General features: G+C 34.4%; 1 protein-coding gene across 1 annotated transcript in view; it reads right to left on the reverse strand.

Annotated features, from left to right (window-relative positions):
* The window catches only part of ADAM10 (ADAM metallopeptidase domain 10), a 178,252-nt gene that overhangs the window by 35,558 nt on the left and 124,879 nt on the right, over window positions 1-17,815 (reverse strand). Inside the window, exons 9-11 of the mRNA XM_012658069.1 lie at window positions 16,044-16,207; window positions 10,138-10,321; window positions 3,926-4,076 (exon numbers count right to left, since the gene is read on the reverse strand). Coding sequence (XP_012513523.1) covers window positions 3,926-4,076; window positions 10,138-10,321; window positions 16,044-16,207 — 499 coding nt within the window. The remainder of the gene's footprint in view (window positions 1-3,925; window positions 4,077-10,137; window positions 10,322-16,043; window positions 16,208-17,815) is intronic.

A 17,815-nucleotide genomic window follows, 5' to 3' on the forward strand; every position in this document is an offset into this window, starting at 1 on the left:
AAAAAGGAGACATTGTAACTCATACCACAGAACTACAATGGATCATTAAACACCATCACGAACAACTATATGTCAACAAATTGGAAAACCTAACAGATATGGATAAATTCCTGGACACAAACAACTTATCAAGATTAAACCAAGAATAAATAGAAAACGTGAACAGACCAATTACAAGTAAAGAGACTGAATCAGTAATTAAAAGTCTCCAAACAAAGAAAAGCCCAGAACCTGATGGCTTCACTGCTGAATTTCAACAAACATTTAAAGAAGAACTAATAGCAACTCATCTCTTCCAGGAAATCAAAGAGGAGGGGAGTCTTCCAAACTCATTCCACAAGGCCAGCATTATCCTGATACCAAAACCAGACAAGGACACAACAATAAAAGAAAACCAGACTTGTATCAAATCCAGCAGCACATTAAAAAGATAATTCACCATGATCAAATGGGATTTGTCCCAGGGATGCAAGTTCAGCACACACAAACCAATAAACATAATACATTTCATTAACAGAATGAAGGACAAAATCCATATGATCATCTCAACAGATGCACAAAAAAAAAGGCCTTTCATAAAATTCAACATCACTTCATGATAAAAACCTTCAGAAACCTAGGTATAGAAGGAACATACCTCAACACAATAAAGACCATATGTGACAAACCCACAGCCAACATTATACTGAACAGGAAAAAGCTGGAAGCCTTTCCTGAAAGAACTAGCAAACAAGAATGTCCTCTCTCACTACTCTGAGTCAACATAGTAATCGAAGTACTAGCCAGAGCAATTAGGCAAGAGAACGAAATAAAGGGCATCCAAATTGGAAAGACGGAAGTCAAAGTGTCCCTGTTTGCAGACAACATGATCTTATATATAGAAAACCCTAAAAGCTCCACCAAAAAACTCTTACAACTGATAAATGAATTCAATAAAGTTGGAGGATACAAAACCAACATACAAAAAGCAGTGGCATTTGTATGTACAACAACAAACGAGTGAGGGAAAAAAAAATTTAAAAAGCAACCCATTTACAATAGCTACAAAAAAATTAATGAAAAACCTAAGAATAAATTTAATCAAGGGGGTGAAAGATCTCTACAATGAAAACTATAAAACACTGATGAAAGAAATTGAAGAGGTCACAAAAAATTAAAAGACGTTCATGTATTGGAAAAATGAATATTTTGAAAATGACCATACTACTAAAAGCCATATACAGATTTAAGGCAATCTCTAACAAAAAAAAATAGCATTCTTTACAGAAATAGAAAAAACAACCCTAAAATTCAAATGAAACTACAGAAGACCCTCCCCGAATAGCCAAAGCAATCCTGAGAAAAAGAACAAAGCTGGAGGCATCACACTATCTGACTTTAAAATGTACTACACAAAACTACAGTAACCAAAACAGGATGGTATTGGTATAAAACAGACACATAGAGCAATGAAACAGCAAAGAGAGCCCACAAATAAATCTACATATTTATAGTCAACTGATTTTTAAAAAAGGCACCAAGAACACTCACTGGAGAAAGGACCATCTCTTCAATAAATGCTGCTGGGACAACTAGATATCCATATGCAGAAAAATGAAACTAGATTCCCATCTCTGACCATATACAAAAATCAAATCAAAATGTGACTTAAATGTAAGGCCTCAAACTATGAAACCATTAGAAGAAAACATTGGGGAAATACATCAGGACATTGACCTGGGCAAATTTGTTTTAGGTAAGACCAAAAAAGCACACACACAAACAGCAAAAATAAGCAAATGGGATTAAGCTTCCCCATAGCAAAGGAAACAATCAACAGGGTGAAGAAACAACCTGTAGAATGGGAGAAAATGTCTGCAAACTATTTATCTGACGAGGGACTAATATCCAGAATACACAAGGAACTCAAACAACTCAACAAATAATCTCATTAAAAAGTGGGCAAAGCAGGGTAGGATTCAAAAAAAAAAAATAGGGCAAAGGATTTGATCAGGCATTTCTCAAAAGACATACAAATGGCCAAGGGATACATGAAAAATGCTCAACATCACTAATTATCAGGGAAAGGCAAATCAAAACCACAATCAAATATCATCTTACCCAGTTAAAATGGCTATTATCAAAAAGACAGATTAAAAAAATAACAGATGCTGGCAAGGATGCAAAGAAAGGGGAATACCAGTACACTGCTGTTGGGAACGTAAATTAGTACAGCCACAATGTAAAACAATATGGAGGTTCCTTTATAAAACTAAAAGAAATACCATATGATCCAGCAATCCTACTACTAGGTATATATCCAAAAAAAGGAAATCAGTATGTCAAAGGATAACTGCACCCCCTTGTTTACCACAGCACTATTCACAATAGCCAAGATATGGAATCAACTTAAGTGTACATCAATAGATGAATGGATAAAGAAAATGTGGTATGTATACAAATAGAATGCCAATTGGCCATTAAAAAAAAAAAAAAAAGAATGAAATTCTATCATTTGCAGCAACAAGGATGGACCTGGAGGTCATTATGTTAAGTAAAATAAGCCAGGCACAGAAAGACAAATATCACATGTTCTCACTCATGTGAAAGCTAAAAAAAATTGATCTCATGGAGGTAGAGATCAGAATGATGGTTACCAGAGGCTGAGAAGGATAGTAAAGAAGGGGATGAAGACAGGTTGGTCAATGGGTACAAAAATACAGTTAGAAAAAAGGAGTAAGTTCCAATGTTCAACAGTATAGTAGGATGACTACAGTTAACAATAATTTATTATATATTTCAAAATAGCTGTAAGAGAAGATTTGAAATGTTCCCAATACAAAGAAATGATAAACATTTGGGGTGATGGATATCCTATTAATAAATTACCCTGATTTGATCATTACACATTATATACATGCATCAAAATATCATGTGTACTCCACAAATATATACAATTATGTTATCAATAAAAAATTGGAATAAGAAGCTACTAAGTTTAAACATTCTAAGGAATGTAGAAAAGTGATTAACTGCCTTGTTTTTATAGTCAAGGCATACTATATTCCTCATTCTCACTCTATTTGCCTTTAGTGAAATAGAGTAAGAGAAGTTGTATTGGAAAATGAATTTAATGTTAGGCAATTTATCAGTGTTTTTTCAGTTACATCTGCATCAGTCAATTTATCAGTTTTAATCATATTTACATGCTAAAATCAAACTAGAATATACAGACCAGCCATTTAAAAAGTATTGTATAGGCCGGGCGCAGTGACCCACGCCTGTAATCCTAGCACTCTGGGAGGCAGAGGCAGGAGGATCGCTTGAGCTTGGGAGTTCGAGCCCAGCCTGAGCAAAAGCGAGACCTCATCTTTACTAAAAATAGAAAAAATTAGCTGGGCGTGGTGGTGTGCACCTGTAGTCCCAGCTACTTGGGAGGCTGAGGCAGGAGGATCGCTTGAATCCAGGAGCATGAGGTTGCTGTGATAGACTGACAGACAGATACACAGATAGATAGATACATAAATAGTATTGTATAAATAATATTCTATTGCTTATATCTATCACTACCAAAGTAATTTGACAAGTGAAATAATTATGTGGCACCAAGTTATAAAGTGTACGGACTCCATATTACCTAAATATTTAAAGATTCTAAAAATATGAAAGATAGTCACATTTTTGAAGTTAGTAACTAAGTAACGTTTTTTGAGAATCCTTTGTATGTCCTTATTAACACCCATCACACAAAATACCATTACAAGTAGTTCAATCTGCCAACAAGAGGGCACTAACCAATACTATTTCAGCAAAATAAATAAAACAGCAATAAAGAAAAACAAAGTTTTAAAACCATATGCATTTTTTAATTTCAGTTTTATATTTGTTATAACTGCTTTCAGGTGATTTTACAGGAACATTAACATTACTGGAATTAGCAAGGTACCTGCACTCTTTTCCAGGTTTCAGTTTACATTTTTTCCCCTCTGGTTGGTTTGCATCAAAGCAGCACTCATCTTTACACTGGTCACTATAGCCACAATCACACTGTTCGCCTTGTTCTACCATTCCATTTCCACATATAGGTTGGCCAGATTCTGAGGAAAGTAAATAAGATAAGGTAAGCATTATATGCATGCATTAATTTATTTAAAATTCACAAACTCTTTAGAGCTTCAAAACAAAAGGATAAAGGAAATCTTTGATGAATAAAAGAAATAGTACAAACTAGGAATCTGGAAATCTTGAGACTTAATTCTAACAGGGGCTCTGCTACTAACTAGCAATGTGACCTTGCACTAATCACTTCCCTTTTGGGGCCCTTGACTTGTATAGTGAGGGGATTTGACCTGATGGTCCCTTCTAGAAGTGGTAACTTGCTATCTAGGCCATTCCACACTAAGCTTAATTGTACCATGACTGCACTATTTATATCACACAAATACAAATTAAGTTGGTACGTCATCAATCAGGAAAAAAATTAAACCTTTTTCCTACAGAAAATTTCAAATACACATAAAAATAATAAAAGAAGCAGCACAATGAACTCCCACGTACCAATCTCTTAGCTTTAACTACGGACTATGGAAAACATGCTGTTCTTGCTTCATTTACCCCCACAATTTATTTTTTTCTGAAGTATTTTAAAACAACTTCACCTATTATTGCTCCTGTAAATAATTTAGAGTATATTTCTAAGAGATAAGAAGTTTTATCTTTTTAAAACCTAACTATAATAACCACGATCACATCAAACAAAATTAACAGTATGTTTAACGGCACCTAATAGCCAAATCATATTCGATTGTCCTCAACTGTCTCTTTACAATTGGTTGGTCTGAATCAAGTTCCAAACAAGGTTCCCTGATTGCAACCCCTCCCGCCATGGTTGCTTTTTTTTTTTTTACTTCAGCATATTACAGGGGTACAAATGTTTAGGTTATGTATATTGCCTTTGATCCACCTGAGTCAGAGCTTCAAGCGTGTCCATCCCCCAGACGGTGCGCACCGCACCCATCAGATGTGTACCCATCCCCTCCGCCTCCACTCCCACTTGCCCAACACCTAATGAATGTTACTACTATATGCGCCCATAAGTGTTGATCAGTTCATACCAACTTGATGGTGAGTACATGTGGTGCTTGTTTTCCCATTCTTGTGATACTTCACTTAGTAGAATAAGTTCCAGCTCTATCCAGGATAATACAAGAGGTGCTATATCACCATCGTTTTTTGTGGCTGAGTAGAAATCCATGGTGTATACATATACCACATTTTATTAATCCACTCATGTATTGATGGGCACTTGGGTTGTTTCCACATCTTTCCAATTATGAATTATGCTGCTATAAACATTCTAGTGCAGATGTCTTTTTTATAGAATGTCTTTTATTCTTTTGGGTAGATGGCCAGTAATGGGATTGCTGGATCAAATGGTAGTTCTACTTATCGCTCTTTGAGGTATCTTCGTATTACTTTCCACAGAGCTTGTACTAGTTTGCAATCCCACCACCCACCAGCAGTATATGAGTGCTCCTATCTCTCCACATCCACTCCAACATGTATTGTTTTGGGACTGTTTGATAAAGGACAATCTCACTGGAGATAAGCTTTTGGTTGTCATGTCTTTTAAGTTCTTTTAATGTATAACACATTCCTCCCTCTCTTTTTATTTTTATACCATTTATTTGTTAAAGAAGTTGAGTGAGATTTTATCCTATGGAATTCCCCACATTCTATTTGGATGACTGAATGCAGTTAATAAGTAATTCTTTAAAAATATACATTAATTTTGCTCCTTAGATAGACCAAGCTTCTAAAGGGAAGAAACATGTATTATTTGAATCTTTTGTATTCCCATAGAGCCTAACCATATCAGGACAAATTTCAGGTGATTATGGTTAGACAGTCTGGTCTAAGCACAGTGAATAATTTTAGAAAATTTCTTTACCTGTCTTCTACCATTCTTTGATTTTTATCAATGGAATTTAAAATTAGAATAAGAATGCTACTCTTTGTAAGATCATAAAATCAAACAACTTTAGCACCTGCAGGGAATGATAAAAATCAAATGCTTTCATTTTCTAGAAAAGAAAACTAACTTGCAAGGAGTTTGTAACTTGCTAGAGAACATATACCCCAGTACGGGCAAAACACAGACTAAACCCAGGGTCTCCTAGGTCTACAATCTGGTGCTCTTTCCTTTCTACTCAATGTGGAAAATGGTCATAGTACAGGCTTTAAATTGAGAAATGAGTAAGTAGAAGGGAACACACTCCAACACAGTACCCCACATAAGGAATATCTGAATCAAAAATGTTCTAGAAAGACTGGCTTTATATTCAGAAAGTTCATTCTTATCTTTAACCACATCAACTATTAAAGCACTATTAACTATTAACTTTAGTTATGAAGCTTCATCCCTGTTTCACTTTAAACAATCTCTTTTATTCTCCAAAACTAGAAGTTTGCATGTGTACATATACACTAAGTAAATAATTATTTTTTAAAAGTCTGGTAATAATTTTATAATTCATGTGACATGCAATTTAGGAGAAAAGAGAAAATGACAAAGTCAGAAAAACCTGAGGCAATATTTACTACATGTTAATTTTTATCTCATATAGAATTACTACTTCAAATTAGCTATGTCCTAACATGCTAACAGCTTAAATACAGTAAAGGTACTACTTAAATGCAAAAATTGTAATAAACATTTTGTTATAATTTAAGAAACAAATTTCTTTCCCATAATATATACAAAGCAATATGCTCATTTTTAAAAGTCAACTTCAATCAGAAAGTTTACTGTGAAAACCCACTTTACAAATGAAGAACCTACCTAGCACTTCTATGTTAACAAGTGTTAGAAAAACTGCCAGTAATGGTGATAATAATAACAAAAATGATAACATCAATGCAATTTCAATCTGTCCCTCTAAAAGAAAAAGCCAATCAATGAAAGAAAAAACTGATCAATTAGACCTCATCAAAATTTAAAACTTTTTCTCTGAGAAGAACTGTAAAAGGATGAAAAGAAACAAGCTACAGACTGGGAGAAAATATTTGAAAACCAATTATCTGACAAATGACTAGAATCTAGACTATATAAAAAAACTCTCAAAACTTAAAAGAAAAAAAATCTCCTTAGAAATGGCCAAAAAAATGAACAGACATTTCATCAAAGAAAATATATAGCTGGCAAATATATAAGCATATGAAAAGATGTTCAACATCTTTAGTCATCAGAGAAATGTAAATTAAAACTATGAGATATTACTATGCACCTAGCAGAAAGGCTAATATAAAAAATCGTGAAAACATTAAATGCTGGTGAAGATGCAGAAAAATCTGATTGTTCATATACTGCCGGTGAGAATGTGAAATAGTACAGCCACCCTGGAAAACAGTTTGGCAGTTTTGTACAAAATAAAACAAGCAATTGTTACATGGTTCATCAATTGGATTTTGGGGCCGTTATCCCAAAGAAATAAAAAAGTGTGTTCACACAAAAAAACCTGTACATGAAGATTTATAGCTGCTTTATTCATAACCGTTAAACACTGTAAACAGCCCAGATGTCCTTCAATAGGTGATTGGTTAAACAAACGGCTATATATACATACATGGAATACTACTTAGAAATAAAGCAGAACAAACTATCGATAAAGGCAACAATTTAGATGAATCTCCAGAGATTTATGCCAAGTGGGGAAAAAAAGGCAACCCCAAAAGGTTATATACTGTATGTTTTCATTTATATAGTATTTTTGAAGTGACAAAATTTTAGAAATGGAGAACAGCTAGGGTGGGGGAAGGAACAACAGGAGGAAAGGGTAACACTGAGGGATCCTTGTGCTAATGAAACTGTTCTGAATCTTGACTGTGGTAGTGGATGCATAAACCTACACATGTAATAAAATTATATACTACTAAAATACACACAAAGAAATGAGAACAAGGAAAACTGGGGAATAAGATCTAAGGATTGTATGAATGTCAACAACCTGATTGTGATACTGTACTATAGTTTTGCAAGATATTGCCATTGAGGGGAACTGGGTGAAAGACACAGAGAATCTATTACTTCTTACAACTATGTGAATCTATAACTATAAAATTTTTAATTAAAGACAAAAAGCCATGTTTATCTGGAAATCTTCCTCAATTCTTTCCCCTTTGCTGTCACATGTTTAACCCCTCTTTGAATGCTCTTTACATACAAAGATGAATAGGCTTCAGTGTTTTTCCTCAAGTAACTTATAATCTTGAGAAACAAGGACACACCAAAAAAACCATAATACAAGGTAGAGTATTTAGAATATGTTAAATGCCACATGGCTGACTATGTTAAATGACACAAGAAAGGTATAACAGACAAATGGAAAAACAAAATGTAATCTATGTATAGAATTGTATATTATTCAGACATTAAAAAAAATGGAGTTCTGATGCATGCTACAACATGGATTAACCTTGAGAATATTATGCTAAGTGAAATAAGACAAACACAAAAGAACAAACATTGTATAATCCCACTTGTATGAGGCACCTAGAATAGGCTAATTCACAAAGACAGAAAGTAGATTATTATGATATGCTAAATGGCAGGGGGGGAAAAAAAGAACAGAAAGAAAGTAGATTAGAGGTTACCAGTGGCTAAGGGAAGGGGAGAGAAGTTATTGCTAAATGTTTATAAAATTTCTGTTTTGGATGATGAAAAGCAGTTTGGAAATGGATAATGGTAACGGCTGCACAACACTGTGAATGTAATTAATACCACAAAATTGCATATTTAAAATTGGTTGAAATGGCAAATTTTATGTTATATATATTTTAATACAATAAGAGAAAAATAATTTCATAGCAGCTTTATTTACACTAGCCCAAACCCAAAAGCCCCAGGTACTCATTAATAGAAGAGTAGATGGGCAAACTGGGATACATTCAGTCAATATAATACTACTCAAAAATAAAAAGGAGTAAAATACTAATAATGAATCTCAAAATATTACACTGAGTTAAAGTAGCCTTCCACAAAAGGGTACGAACTGTATGATTCCATTTATATGGAGGCAAAACCAATCTATGGTGAAATAAATCAGATAGCGGTTGCCTCTGGAGGTGTATTAGGAACAGAGATTGATTGGGAAGGGGAATAAAAGAACTTTCTGAGGTGGCAGAAATGTTCTCTATCTTGATAGGTACTTAGTTTGCACAAGGTAAATGCATTTGTTAAAACTCATCAAATGGGCTGGGCGCGGTGGCTCATGCCTGTAATCCTAACACTTTGGGAGACCAAGTGGGAAGATTACTTGTGGTCAGGAGTTCAAGACCAGCCTGTGCAACACTGCAAGACCTAAATATTTTTAAAAATTAGCCAGGTATGGTGGCACACACCTGTAGTCCCAGCTACTCAGGAGGCTGAGGCAGGAGGATCGTTTCAGCCCAGGAGTTGGAGGCTGCAGTGAGCTATGGTGACACCACTGCACTCTAGCCTGGGCATTGGAGTGAGATCCTATCTCAACAAACAAAACAAAACAACAACTCACCAAATGTGCACTTAAAATTTGTGCATTTTACTTATGTAGGAAACAGAAAAAAAACTCCAAACAATACTGAACTCTAGTTAATGACAGGCAGGCTAAAGTGTTTAGGGGTGAAGTATACTGATGGTCACCACTTACTTTAATACATTAACTGCCATGTGAGTTGTATTTATTAACTTACACCAGTTTTGAGCCCAGGACCTTGTGAAGCGTATGTAATTCATATGTCCCTACCTTGGGAGCCATGTAAACTATTTTTAAAGTAGCATATAACTCATAAGCAGAAAACAATAAAAAATAACCAATTTTTCATTAAATTAGAAAGGATCATTTTGTTTTCAAAGTTTTTATTCTATTTTCATAATAAAACACCATGGCCCTGAGGAAAAAAATTTTTTTTCCTAGTGTGACAGTTAATGTGTTAAATTGCAATAAAAATATAGATTGAAAGATGGACAGATTAATAAATATGTGATAAAGCAAATACAGCAAAGTTTTAACAATTATACAATATAGGTGGATGGGTATATGGGTGCTTATTGTATAATTCTTTCAAGTTTTTTGAATGTTTGAAAATCTTTATAACAAAATGTTGGGAAAAGATACATACCAACAAAACAGTTGTTTCTCTTCTTCTCAAGAACTTGGCTTATATTTCTAATACTACAGAGTGAAAATTTATTGTTGTTAAGTTTGTCCCCAGATGTTGCTCTTGCATACATGATGTAATTGCCATTTTCTTTTTGTCCTAAATTCTTAGATTCTCCTGGTGTGCACTCTGTTCCAGAATCATGCTGTCAAACAGAATGTAGAGTTACATAAACAGGAAGTAAAATAAGGTTTTCAGGTCATCTGATTAAATGTAATGTTTTCATCAAAAAGAATAATGGAAGCTTGTGGACTCTCCTTTATAAAGGATCTTACAATTGTTTTATACTGTGAGTAGGAAAACAATTTGCTCTTCTAGGAGCCACTGTCTTAGAAAGGAAGGAAAATCAGTGGAGGTCTAGCCACAATTTATAGCTTTCTAGGTAGGAAATAGAACTGAGGACAAACTGTCATAAAAATCTATTAAAAATAAGCTCACCTACTTTTAAAACTAGTAACAGTAATATAAACTATTCTAAAATTACTAAATATTCTCTAAAATATATGCTAAATTACAGGTTATAACTAATTCGGGGAGACAGGTGGGGAAAAACGAGAAAGGAAACAAAATAAGACTGGTATGGGGCTAAGCACACATACAACAGGAATTGAAGATAGCTAACTTATTAATCAGTATGCAAGCAAGAAAAGTAAAAATGCTGACTAGGGATAGAAACACAATGATCTATTTTAAAATGAAAATGAAGAAACACCAAGAGGAAAACGAAAAATTTTGCTTTGCGGAATAAACAGATGACAGAATTCTGTGTATGTGTAAATTCGCAGAAGTGGTATTTGGTTTTGGTAAATTTTACTGAAGTATCAGATATGTACAGAAAAGTTCCGAAGCATGGCTTCCTGAATTTTCTCAAAGTAAACACACTTATGTGACCAGTGCTGAGATCAAGCAAGCTAACCCAGCAGCCCCTGCTCTCCTTGGGGATATGCACTAAAACAAACAAACCAACCAACCTCACAATGCTGCTCAAAAGATTCAGAATATATCAGAAGGGGTGAAAAACATCGGTACTAGAGTAATAGTTCTATTTATTTTAAATCTTATTTTGAATACCCAACAACCCTACTCTCCAGAAAGAAAAGGATTGTCTAATGACATGCTATTTTTTTCTCAGAGCCCATCTTTCATTTTCTACTCTCCATTCTGAGACGACTGTTTAAAAATATGACCGCTATTGGCCGGGCACGGTGGCTCACGCCTGTAATCCTAGCACTCTGGGAGGCCGAGGCGGGCGGATTGTTTGAGCTCAGGAGTTGGAGACCAGCCTGAGCAAGAGCGAGACCCCGTCTCTACTAAAAATAGAAAGAAATTAATCGGACAACTAAAACTATACAGAAAAAATTAGCCGGGCATGGTGGCACATGCCTGTAGTCCCAGCTACTCGGGAGGCTGAGGCAGGAGGATCATTTAAGCCCAGGAGTTTGAGGTTGCTGTGAGCTATGCTGACACCACGGCACTCACTCTAGCCTAGACAAAAGAGTCAGACTCTGTCTCAAAAAAAGAAAAAAAAAAATATGACCGCTACTACCACACCTTTGTTCTCTCGGATACCTCTTGGCTTTCTCCTAAACCTAGATTCAGCACTTAACAACTCTATACTATTCTCCAATATTATCTTCCTTTATGTTTTCATTCCATAGAATTCAATTTGGTTTCTGATAAGGTAGGGCACTAGAATTATTTTCAACATTAGAATTTTAGAAAAGGGAAGAAAAAATTCCAATACAGTGTAACTCTTGATTTCATTACAGAATATTTTACCGCTTTTCAATTCAATAAATATTAGTGAGCATCCACTATTATACAAGGAGGCACTAAAATATAATACGAAAATATAAACATGAGACAAGCATTATCCCTAGGCTTTAAGGAACTTACATTCTATTTAAAAATGATAGCAAATTGTGACATATCTGCGTGGTCTGACTTGCTGCCCCATAAATCCATTATAGACACTGCTCACCAATTATTGCTTTATTAGCCCCAGGGATATTATAGACCATCATTAACAGCATGGAAGGAGTAAGAGGTTGTAAACAACCACGCGAGTTATTTGCCATCCTCAGATAAGGAAATAAAATAAGCAAACAAATAAGCAAAACATAAAATAGAACATAAAGGCTATCTTGCCTGGACGCCAAAAAGTGCTATGAGAGTCCAAATCACAAGAAAGATTTCACAAGGAAACTATAATATAATCTTAGACAAGAAAACAGAAAAATTTTCTAATTATAAAAATAATATATGATCCTATAGAAAATTTAGAAAATAAAAAACAGATAAAGAAAAATTCAATCATAATCTACCACAAACAATAAATACTATTAACATTTGGTCTATTTTCTATATATCTAGCTGTATCATAATCTAATATGAAATTTGCACTATATCATGTATACAGTTATATACATGTTTCTTTCAGCTTAACAGTCTAAGGAGTACGCTGCAAAGCTTCAGTTTTAAATGACTGCAGAGCATTCCATAATATTTTCATATTGTATGGCCATTAAAAACTTTTTGCTATTATAAATAAAACTGCAATGGTTATATTTTCCTAATTTTTAATTTTCAAACACAATAACTCTTTAAGAGATTCTCCATTTATTTCTTTCAGTTGGATTTCGAGAGGTAGAATTACTGAGTTAAAAAGTAGAACACTTTAAGGGTCCTGATAGATACTGCCAAATTTCCTGAAAAAGGGCCATATTAACATCATATAACAACATGGATCAAGATTTCAATAGCCAAAGATGAGAAGGAATAATCTTCCTGGCAGAAGAAAGTTTTAAAGGTCTGTGAATTACATGACAGGTGAGGGGAGACAACACTGGAAATATATTTGGACCCAAATTATGGAAAACCCTAAATACTAAGATAAGGAAAGTATATGAATAATATCAGCAATATAGTGGAAATAAGGTTGTAAACAGAAATGGCATGATTAGAACTACATTTACACAAAGATTAATCTGGTAAGAGTGGGTACACACTAGAATTTTCACATTAAGAGACAGGAACTTGTCGCATTTATGATTACAACTTACCACAACAAAGTTTACAAAGCAGTTTATAATAGACGCACAACAAATACTTGGGATAGAATAAATATGAGGGATAATATCAACCATTCGGGGGAAAGTAACGTTGACATAGTACAAGATATATAGCAGGAGGAGAAAAGAGAGACTTCAGATAAAGATGTCAAGGGAGACAGGTTTAGGAGTTTATGGTTCTGGCTGATCTTACAATCAAATTACTCAATAAATATTTATTACACATTGCTATAGTTTGGATGTTTGTTCCCCCAAACCTCAAGTTGAAATTTGACCCCAATGTTGGAGTGGGGTTTAATAGGAGGTGTCTGGGTCATGGGAGCAGATTCCTCATGAATAGATTAATGCCCTTCTTGGGGGTGGAGGGTGAGTGAGTTCTCACTCTGTTAGTTCGAACAACAGAGCTGGCTGTTAAGAAGAACCTGGCACCTCCCACCTCTCGCTTCCTCTCTCACCATGTGATCTTTGCACATGCCTGCTCCCATGAGTGGAAGCAGCCTGAGGCCCTCAAAAAAAGCTGAACGGCTGTTGGCACCATGCTTCTTACACAGCCTGCAGAACTGTCAGCCAAATATACTTCTGTTCTTTATGAATTACCCAGCTTCAGGTATTCCTTTATAGTAACATAAAACAGATAAAGACAAGCATCTATTATGTATATAGATGGCAGAATTAGTAACACGTACAGAAGATGGGATGTACTTGAGCATGGTAGAATCTTTAAAAATAGAGTGGTATGATAGGAAAAGACACCAAGGCAGACAAAGAATGCAGACCAATTTACCCATTAAACAATAAGCAATACATAGTACAACATTAATGTACTAAAAACACCTGACAGCTGGGTAGAAAATACATTAGAAGTGAAAAGATAATGGTCTAGATTCCCTACTCCAATGTGGTCCAAAGACCAGCAGCAGCAGGAGTGTATTAGAAATACAGAAACTCAGACCCCACCAAAGACCTACTAAAACAAACTCTGTATTTTAAGATACTCAGGTGATTTATATGTATGTTAAAATGAGAAGCCCTGAATTAGAAGACAGAGAGTAGCTGGAAGGAGACTACAATTCCCCTGTAAGGCCTGGAACCAAGAAAACCGTAGGGGGAGGAGGGAAGATTTACTTGTCTTTGAAAATGCAAATTAACCATGAACAACAATTCTCTGCTCATCTCTAAAATTTCAAATACTCTTTTAAGAACAGATCACAAAAGCAGTCAAGAGGTAAAGAGATTAAGCACATTTTAAATCCTTTATCCAGGAGCAATGATAACCTGTCAATTTATCATCAGGACTTAGAAGAGGAAAGACTTGCAACTTAGTGAGATGGCATATACTCGATAAACTTGGGGAAATTGGAGAAGTGCATTTGCAGATTTTAAGCTACTAGTAGATAATTTACATTTAAAACCATAAAATTTTGCATTTTTACAAGTGATAAGGTAAAAGTAACATGAATGTACATACTACTTCAAGTGAAGTTTTCCAAAGTGTTATTTTTAATAAGCTCTACCAAAATCACTAAGGATATCTTTCAGTATTTCATATTTCTGTGTTGTATTGATCTTTAGGTCTTTTAAAAATCAATATAATGGGCCATGCACAGTGGCTCATGCCTGTAATCCTAGCACTCTGGGACGCTGAGGCAGGAGGAACCATTCAGGCTAGAAGTTTAAGACCAGCCTGAGTGAAACCCCATCTCTAAAAAAAATAGAAAAACTAGCCGGGTGTGGTGGCACGCACCTGTAGTCCCAGCTACTTGGGAGGCTGAGGCAGGAGGATCCCTTGAGCCCAGGAGTTTGAGGTTGCAGTGACCTACAATGATGCCACTGCACTCTAGCAGGGTGACAGAACAAGACTCTGTCTCAATCAATCAATCAATCAAATAAACTAGGCATTAAATAATATCAAAGATTTCTGTTAATTTTGTTAGGAATAATAACCACATTGTAGTTATATAAGAAAATGTCTATTTTTCAGAAATGCATACCAAAATATGTAAGGATAAATCAATTTGCCTTAAATAGCTTAGCAAAGAAAAAGAAAGGAATACATAAAAGAGATATGGCAAAATCTGGATAATTATTGACTCTGAATCAGAAGTTGGCAAAGTGCAGCCCACAGCCTCTTTTTATACAGCATAAGCCAAAATGGTTTTTCCATATTTAAAAAATTGTAAAAACAACAAAAAAGAATATGCAACAGAGACCAAATGCTCTTCCCAAAGCCTAAAATGTTTATTAACAGGCCCTTTACAGAAAAAGCTTCCTGATCCTTGTTCTGGACCATGGGGCATATGAGAGTTTATTGTCCTATTTTTTTCTACCTTGTTGTATGTTAGAAAAGATTATTTAAATATCGATCTCATTCCACAGAGAAAGACAAACCAAGTAAACCCCAATAATGCTTTAACAGAAACAAAGCAGAAAAAAAAATTTCACAATTTGCTGAACATTCAAAATGTACTTTAAACAATGAATAATGATTCTCATTCAAAAGATATTTCAGTGCATTATGTACCAGGCACTGTTCCAGGGCCAGGAAATATAGATATTATTTTGTCTGAATAAGCCAGACAAAATTCCTTGCCTTCATAGAATTCTGGCATTGTTATGCTTACTTTTCTTATTTTAATCACAAATATTCTATATTCCTCCCTTTCAGTATGGTCAAGTACATTACTACATTCTGACATAAAAACTAAATATTCATATGTATATTTGTTTTCACTGTAAACAGACAAAAGTTAGGCTAATAACTTTTTAAATAATTTCTGATAATTAGGCAATACTTACTGGAGATCCAAAGTTATGACCAACTTCATGAGCAAAAGTAATATGAGAGACTTTGGGAGGTACATGAGACCCATAGTTCTGAACAGTAATAATTCCAGTGTTTAACGACTTCTTCTTACCATCTGAATAGAGTTTACTTTTTTCACATATTCCTCCAGAGCTTCCTAATTCAAAACAAAACAAAAGAATAAATTAGGATTTAATTCCTTCCTCCCCTGAAAACAGCCAACATGAGCTTTAAATGAAAACATTTTGTATTTTGAATCTAAAATACAATTGGTACCCAAATGTATCAAATACTCAAAAATTTCTTTGGTCCAAGATTAGGAAATCATTTCAAATAAAAAATAAAAATTTTAATGGCACTTATAAAGAAATTCCCTGGATTGAGTACACAGTCTTTACAAAATGTTCTTCATAGTCAAAATGTCCCCAAATTTTTGTTCCCATTAACTTAGGAAAACAATATTTATATTTCTTTAAATTTGAATATATCAATATTCATACTGAGTCAAAGCCTATACGTTTTCATCTTTTAGAAAGAAAATTTATGATTTAAGTTAAATGAATACTGAACAAAACATTCTCAAGTAGATTCTGACAAAGTCACTTCTACGAATAATAGCAGTGATGCATATGAGTACATGATTCACTATCCTGATACAACATATATTTGTAAAAAAGAAAATAATTATGTCACATGGGTAAAAAAAGAAAAAAAAGAGGGGGATGGAGGAAAGAAGGAAGGAGAGAAGGTGGGAAGGAAGAAAAGAGACAAAAAGCAAATGTGGCAAAATCTATTAGTAATTCACTGTACTATTCTTGAAATTTTTTAGCAGGTTTGAAATTTTTTTCAAAATGAGTTTAAAAATTGAATTATGATTTTCCAAGGTGCTTGAAAACACTTTCAAATTTTAAAAGAAAAACTGCATTTCTACTTATGTTAAACATAGTCAATCATTTTGTAATTTGTTGATTAGTAGGAATTTGAGAGTTTAACACCAAAACATTAGTGCTTTCGCATCTAAAAGCAGTTATAAGAAATCAGAAAAAGAATAACAGGAAAATCAGAAACTGCCTGGTCAATCCATGTCTTTATGTACATTGCACTGAGAACACTATACTTTCTTTTAATTAATTTTATTACATAAAAACTTTTAATGAGAAGTTCTTTAGTTTACATTTAAAAGGTGCCCCTGACAGATGTGGTAGCTCATGCCTATAATTCCAGCACTCTGGGAGAAAGAGGTGAGAGAATCACTGAAGCCCAGGAGTTTGAGATCAGCCTGGGCAACATAGCAAGATCATTTCTACAAAAAATTTTTTTTTAAATTAGCCAAGCATGGTTGCATGGGCCTGTAGTCCCAGCTACTTGGGAGGATGAGGCAGGAGGGCTGCTTAAGCCCAGGAATTCAAGGTTACAGTGAGCTATGATCAAGAAAGCCACAGCACTCCAGCATGGTAACAGAGCAAGACCCTGTCTCTTTAAAAAATATATATACATATATCTGTCCCTATTGATTTTTTTAAAAAATACAGTCAATCAAATTAGGGTATTCTGACAACTGATCAAATTATTTCAATTAGCTTTCTATATACAAAGTTACAACCAAATTTCTAAACCATTTAAAAAGTCTTAATATTTATTAACATAATCCCTAATAAAGTATATAATTCAAAACAGAAGGCAATTCAAAATAGATCTGCACAGAAGGCATGATACTACAACTATTCCCTTATTCCTATTAAATATAAGAAAATAGGCTGGGTGC

Source organism: Propithecus coquereli, unplaced genomic scaffold, assembly GCF_000956105.1.
Source record: "Propithecus coquereli isolate 6110/MARCELLA unplaced genomic scaffold, Pcoq_1.0 Scaffold57, whole genome shotgun sequence".
Classification (NCBI taxonomy): Eukaryota; Metazoa; Chordata; class Mammalia; order Primates; family Indriidae; genus Propithecus; species Propithecus coquereli.